Here is a 7,244-nt window from a genome sequence, read left to right as displayed (position 1 = left end):
CAGGAATTAAAATCATCAAAATTTGTCACAGCTCCTATAACGATATTTTCTAGAAAATAAGTCATTTTCCAAGAAGCATTTTCTATAAAACTATATCATTTTTCAATAAGTTGAAAAAAAAAAAAAAAAAAAAAAAAAAAAAAAAAACCTCTCAACTTTCCTTATTCAATTTGCTGTGGATAAAGTTGCTTTCTAAAACAATCTCTAAAAATAATTCATACTTTTTATGTTGACTAAAGATAATTTTTTTTTTCCGCTTATAAAAAGAAAAAAATTTCTTTGACTCATCTTTTTTTATACTACCAAACACTAGATATCACACTCACATATGGACATGGAGTAGGGACAAGCAATCCAAAGAAGGACTCTTGATTATCTCCTCATGCAATACATTTTGTATGGTTGGTCCTTTTCAACCACCCTTTTTTGGGGGTGTAACTTTGAAAGAGACTCATGATGGACCCTCACATGATACATAAGGCCATGTTTGGTTTGCCCAATTCTCATCACCCATTACTCAATTCTCATCACCCATTACTCACTTTTAGTGCAACCCACACCATTTGTGCTTGTTTGGCTTTGTTTTGGTTTCTCACTTTCCATCACTTATAACTCAAAAAAGTGAGTTAGAATCGTAGAAAATGGAAACATTTTCGTTGTTTTTAGATCATGAGATATGGGTGATGGTGGCAAAGTTATAATTAACTAAAGCCAAGTGGGTCCCAATCGAAGGTCAAGTCCCATCCCATGCAGAGCAAGTACAACACTCTTTATGGAGCCAACGGTCACATGCATTATTCCAATTTCAGCTTTAATGCAAGAGTTTAAATTCGGTCAGGCTGCGGCGTAAAACACTGGTTTTATGCCAGCCAATAGAACATAGCCATGTCATATTCTTTTAAGTGATAAGTTAAATTCCTCTCCAAACACAGAACGAAATAAGAAAACCCACAGAAACCCATAGCCCTGCTTCCTCCCTCTTCCATGAGAGTAATATTCAATCTTATCAAAGAGTAATTCTTTCATTCTTGTAATCTTTAATTCACATCAATGGGCTTAAATTCATGTTGTTGTTCTTCTTCTTCTCCAAATCCTAAGAAATTGAAATTCACCACTCAGTCTCCTCCTTTGCTTCTTATTCTTATTCCTCAACTTCCCCACCACAACAGCTTTTTCTGAAACCCATTTTGGAAACCCGAAATCTCGTACTCCCAGCATTGCAATGACGTTGTTCCCGAGAAGCCTTTATCCTCCGGCAATGTCCCTGTCTCCCACTCCAACTATTTCCTCAGCTTCTAATTCGCATTTTTCTCCGGCAGCGTCGGAATCTTCAACCGAACCATTGAGTCGAGGATACCTCTCTCCTTCAACTCCTCATATATCAAAATCACCACCTCCCATGGCGTTCAAAAGGTCAAAGCCACCCTGAACATTCGAGACCCATGGAAGTACTCTGTTTTTGATGATTGAATTGTGTGTTGTGGTGGAGGTTCGGGCAAGCAAAGATGGAAGAGGGAGGAAGCACGGCTTTAGGTTTCTATGGGTTTTCTTATTTTGTTCTGTGTTTGGAGAGGAATTTAACTTATCATTTAAAAGAAGATGACATGGTTGTATTCTATTAGCTGGCGTAAAACCAGTGTTTTACGCCACAGCCTGACTGAATTTAAACTCTTAATGCAATCACCTCAGAATCACTCTCATTTCCTCTCTTCACATTCACATATTGCTCTATTCAAACCATATTAATAACTAGGTTAAGTGTGGTTTTTATTTCCAAAAGTGTGTAATTAGATTTCATTTCAAGTACTATTTTGATGCTTTGTTTGTTTCGGTAATAATTTTTTCAAGAAAATAAATAATTTTTTCAAAAAAAAATTTTCTATAAAACTCTCTCATTTTCTTATATTTAGTAATAACTTTAAATGGGTTGAAAAACAATCTTTTAACTTTTTTTATTTAGCTTACTGTGAGATAGATTTGTTTTCTAAAAATTATTAGTAGATAATAATCTCTAAAAATAAGCTATACTTTTTTTGTTGACCAAAGATAGTTTTCCGTTGACGTATTTTTTCTAATGCTACTAAATACTGGAAAATGTAAAAAACTATTTTTACATAATATTTTTTATCGAAACAAACAGAGTGTTAGCACTTATACTTCACTATGCGAACATAATTGTTGATGTTTTATTTAATACTCTTGTCCTTATAATGTTGATATGGTACTTTGATCCACATACTAGTATTGCAAAATGATAACTTGGTACATTAATTAACCCACATACTAGTCTAAATTAATCAAAATAGATAGAGACATGTGACATGAACAAAATTATTTCTGTTTAAAGTTTGTTTAGGAACAGCTTACTTAGCTAAAACTGAAATTTTTTTGCTGAAAGTACTGTAAATAAAGTTAAAAAGTTGTTAAAATAGTATAGTGAGATCTTTGAATAGTATTAAAAAGTACAATGAAACCCATGAATAGTAGTAAAAATAAGCTAAATAGTAAGAAAATCTAGTTTTTTAAGCCAATTCCAAATGCGATCTTAATGTTCACTATTTTTAGAATAATGCTAAGAGTACTTCAAATTTTACAAATTGATGTGTCACAAATTATAGACATAGAATTCAAATTTTATTTATTACTTATTGAACTGGCATCAAGGCATGTTATTTGTCACATCTTAATCATTTGTAGTAAAATGTACAGTAACTTTGTTTTTTTTTTTTTTCATATTTTTAATAATAAAAATTTATATGTCTTTGAATATTATGATATTGCAAGACAAACATGTGATCTAACATGAGATGATCTTTTTTTGGTTTACCAAAAAAAAGATCATCTCATGCCCTATTATAAGGACATGTGTGGATTACGGCTTACTCAACTAATAAAGCCTATTTTTTTCAAATAAGAGACATATGATTTAAGTCTTAGGGAACAGAATAAATTGACACACCCAACCTATATAAAGAGTTGAAAGTGAGTTCAAGTGGTGTGGTCAATTGAAGTTGTAGGTTTACAAGCTTTAAAAAAGTGGATTTTGGGTCGAATGTTAGGTGGAAGGAACTCTTACTTGGCCAACCCAACTCGACTAAAATTAAAATTGATACTGCTTTATGTTTATCAAAATTTCGTTGGGAAAAATACCACTTGGAAACCTCAAAAGTTTTTAAATATTAATTTCTTGCTAGTGTAAGCATATTTATAGTTAATATCTAAACAAATTAAGTCACAATCCTCCCAAAATATACAGTATGTCAAGTGAATATACATACACGTATGCACGCATGCACACACACATATATATTTATATATATATATATAAGCACACATACATATATTAATATATAAATATAGAAAAATAAGCATATATGTGTTCCTTTGTATTTACTTAAACAAAAATTATTGAAAAAAAATTAATTCTTTATGAGAAAGGAAGTAACACCACTCTAAAATTCTTGATTTAATTTCTCCTTTGAACTTTTAGCATGATTAGTTTCAATTATATATAATCTTTTCATATAAGATTATATAAAAGTTCAATAAGAAATAGCCATACAATATTGAGAATTTTAAAGACTTAACTTAAAAAAATAAAGATGAATGTAAATTAGGTGTATTTATAATCTTATAATATACTTGCAGCTTTATTCTCATTTGTAAAATAATTTTTGCTTTTCTAAAAGTTCAAATATTTAGAGTGCTTGTATTTAAAAGATTTAACTTCATAAATTTTTTGAGAGGAGGATTGAGCTCATAATTTTTAGGAGGGGCCAAAGCCAAAAGGTTAAAATTTTAAATTATTTTTGTAAAGATATAAAATTTTTCAAACTAATGCAATACATAGTTCCACCCCTTATAAAATTAATGCTATATTTGAAAGTTTGGAGGAAGAGGAGAGTAGAAGAGAGTAGAGGGGAGGAGAGTAGTGGAGAGGAGAGTAGAGAGAAATGGTTATCTTTCATTTTATTTAAATGTTTTTTTAAAATTAAGTAAGAGAGAGGGAAATAATTAGCATTTTCATAGTTTGTAATTTTACTAATATAGTAAGAGTAAATTTGGTAATTTATTTGGTCAAATATTTTTATACTCTATTCCCCCAAAATCTCTCCAATTTGAGAGAATAAAAAAATGAGAAGTTAGAAGAAGTTAGAACCCCTCCAAATCTCTCCCCCTTTTCCTTTAAAAAATATTCAAACAAGATAATTTAACTTACTTTCTCTCTATTCTATTCCCCTCTCCATCCAAATAAGGTATAAGGTTAACCACGACTCCCCCCAAAGAAATTTTTATGGTTTTTCTGCTCTACTAATTTTCCCTCCTTTTTGCCCTCATGGAATTACTTCATACTATGTTACGTTGGAGGCTGGAATTATTCAATATTTTGAGAATATTGCCCTTCACTCTCACAAGAATATTGGGTCTTATCGGCCCCAAATATAACAACTGTGATCCAATAATCACTAGTTTAAGAGAGTTTGTCATGAAAAAGATCATATCCTTGGAACACCTTAAAGAGCCATTTCCGTATATAGTTCATCATGTGGAAATATTTCTGATCTCTGAACAGAAGTCCTTGCATCCAACACGCCTCCATGAATAGCATACAGTTTTTCTGATAAAGATTAAAATGAGAGTAAATTTAAACAACATTTCAGGTAAAGAAAAGCTGTCAAAGAAGTAGACTAGTTGCCAATCTGAAAGTGTTATAGCTCACGACAGTCAACCAACTGTTGCCTACCCTTTAAAACCAACATTCATTTCCATTTTTTCGGAATCGATGCCTGTCACTATGAATCATTCATTTGATCACCCTAGTACCTATCCATATTTATGGCATCAACTAAAATCAAACAAGAAATTTATCTCTCTATACATTACAAAATCTTTTGCATTGTTTTTCTAGAAACATGGTAAATCTATGAAATGATAACATAGAGTTTTGACCAGAGAAAATGCTCCCAGCTAGTTATTATTATGTAGTTATTACAACATGTTTAGGCTCACCTGCCTCCTTCGACTCACAAGAAATATGTACCAACTTGCATTGATAACCATACTGACCCTCATTTAAATCGTTCATTTATACTCATCACTACTAGCCCGATCAAAGCCACCATCACCATCTTCTCCAGCACCTCTCTCTAATGGAGTCTTTGTCTAAGCTTAGCCATGACCCTCTTCACCATACCACTACCCTACCCTCCACACTTCTATCAAAGCAACTTCATTCTATTTTCTTGGAACTTCTAAGCTTTTCTACTGTCATACTTATAGGTTCCATCGAAGCATTTTTCATCTTGCATCAATGGAAAGCCATTTTCCATTTCCTCTTTCTCTGTTCTTTCACCCTCTTTTTCATCCTCAAACTCTTCCTTTCAAAACCTCCTCCTGTTTATTTAGTTGACTTCTCATGTTTTAAACCACCAAGCTTTTGCAGAATCCCCTTCTCTTCCTTCCTTGAAAATGCTTCCTTGTTTCAATTCCATGACGCCGAAAGCCTCTCTTTCATGGCCAAAATCCTCACTACTTCCGGACAAAGTGAAGAGACCTGTGTGCCCCCAGCTTTACACTACATTCCACCAAAAACCCATCTACGAGAATCCATCAAAGAAGTCCATATGGTGCTCTTCCCTGTCATGGAAGACCTACTCTCCAAAACTAACCTCTCTCCACGTGACATTGATATTCTTATCGTAAACTGTAGTGGTTTTTGTCACTGTCCTTCACTCTCTTCCATTATCATAAACAAATACTCCATGAGGAGTGATATTAAGAGCTATACTCTCTCTGGTATGGGATGCAGTGCAAGCGCTCTTGCCATTGATATGGCTCAAAGTCTCCTTAAAATCCACAGACACTCTTATGCTCTTGTTCTTAGCACTGAAATCTTGTCTTCCGGTTGGTACTCAGGAAATGACCGAACCAAGTTGCTCCTTAACTGCCTCTTCAGAACAGGCAGTGCAGCCATTTTGCTTTCAAATAGAAGAGAAGCAAAGAAGTACTCAAAATACAAACTATTTCGAACACTGAGAACCCAAAGAGCCTTTGATGACAAGGCTTATTTTTCAGCATTTCGCGAAGAGGACTCTGAAGGAAATCTTGGGGTTACACTGAAGAGAGATTTACTACAAGTCGCTGGAGAAACTCTCAGATCAAACATCACGGTTCTTGGTTCCTCAATCTTGCCCTTATCAGAGAAACTTCGGCATGGTGTTTCAATTTTATGGAAGAAATTTATTGACAAATCTAGTGAAATATACGTGCCAAATTTCAAGACAGTGATACAGCATTTTTGCTTGCCAACATCAGGGAGACCAGTGATCAGAGAGATAGCGAAAGGGCTAAAGCTTGGTGATAGAGACATGGAAGCTGCATTAATGACACTACACAGGTTTGGTAACCAGTCTTCCTCTTCATTGTGGTATGAATTGGCTTACTTGGAAGCCAAAGAAAGAGTGAACAAAGGTGACAAGGTTTGGCAACTTGGTATGGGCAGTGGGCCCAAGTGCAATAGTGTTGTTTGGGAGTGCATAAGGCCAATTATTGGAGAGTCCAAGAGGGGCCCATGGGCTGATTGTATTTGTCGTTATCCAATCATGGCCGTTGATTAAGGGATTAGCTGATAATTATTAATTAATACGGTGATTAATTCTACTGTAAACATGCATGTAGAAGAAGCAGAACCCTAAATTGTTCCTTGTCTTTAATTAGGGTTTTATTTTGTCCTTAAGGCATTGAGATAGTTTCAGTCAGTCATTTCATTTGGCCTGTTTAATTCTATGGGTAATTTAAAGTGTTTGTTGGACTGTGGTATCAATTGTGTCTACTGCATTAAGTGGTTGTACCGGACTGTCCCAGATCTGCAATTATCCTCCTTATTTGAGGAGTAACAGTAGAGCCATCAACTTTGACACAATTTTGTGTCATAACTCGGTATATTGTGAGTTGTATTTAATAAAAACATGTCTTGGTCCACTAAAACACTCTTACCAGTATAGAATTATGTCAAAATTAGTATTCCCAATATTATTCTTTTTTTTTTTTTTTTTTTTTTGTTTCAGTCAGTCATTTCATTTGGCCTGTTTAATTCTATGGGTAATTTAAAGTGTTTGTTGGACTGTGGTATCAATTGTGTCTACTGCATTAAGTGGTTGTACCGGACTGTCCCAGATCTGCAATTATCCTCCTTATTTGAGGAGTAACAGTAGAGCCATCAACTTTGACACAATTTTGTGTCA

At 33.8% G+C, this 7,244-nt stretch overlaps 1 protein-coding gene across 1 annotated transcript; it reads left to right on the top strand.

Annotated features, from left to right (window-relative positions):
- The first annotated feature begins 5,080 nt into the window (after positions 1-5,080).
- Positions 5,081-6,973, top strand: LOC112025001 (3-ketoacyl-CoA synthase 6). Its single transcript, XM_024057662.2, has one exon. It carries the CDS (start codon positions 5,151-5,153, stop codon positions 6,615-6,617), a length of 1,467 nt encoding a protein of 488 aa, XP_023913430.1. The 5' UTR covers positions 5,081-5,150; the 3' UTR covers positions 6,618-6,973.
- Positions 6,974-7,244: the final 271 nt, after the last annotated feature.

Source organism: Quercus suber, unplaced genomic scaffold, assembly GCF_002906115.3.
Source record: "Quercus suber isolate HL8 unplaced genomic scaffold, Cork oak 2.0 scaffold_213, whole genome shotgun sequence".
In the NCBI taxonomy this organism is placed as follows: domain Eukaryota; kingdom Viridiplantae; phylum Streptophyta; class Magnoliopsida; order Fagales; family Fagaceae; genus Quercus; species Quercus suber.
This window is presented reverse-complemented; position numbering and strand designations above follow the sequence as displayed.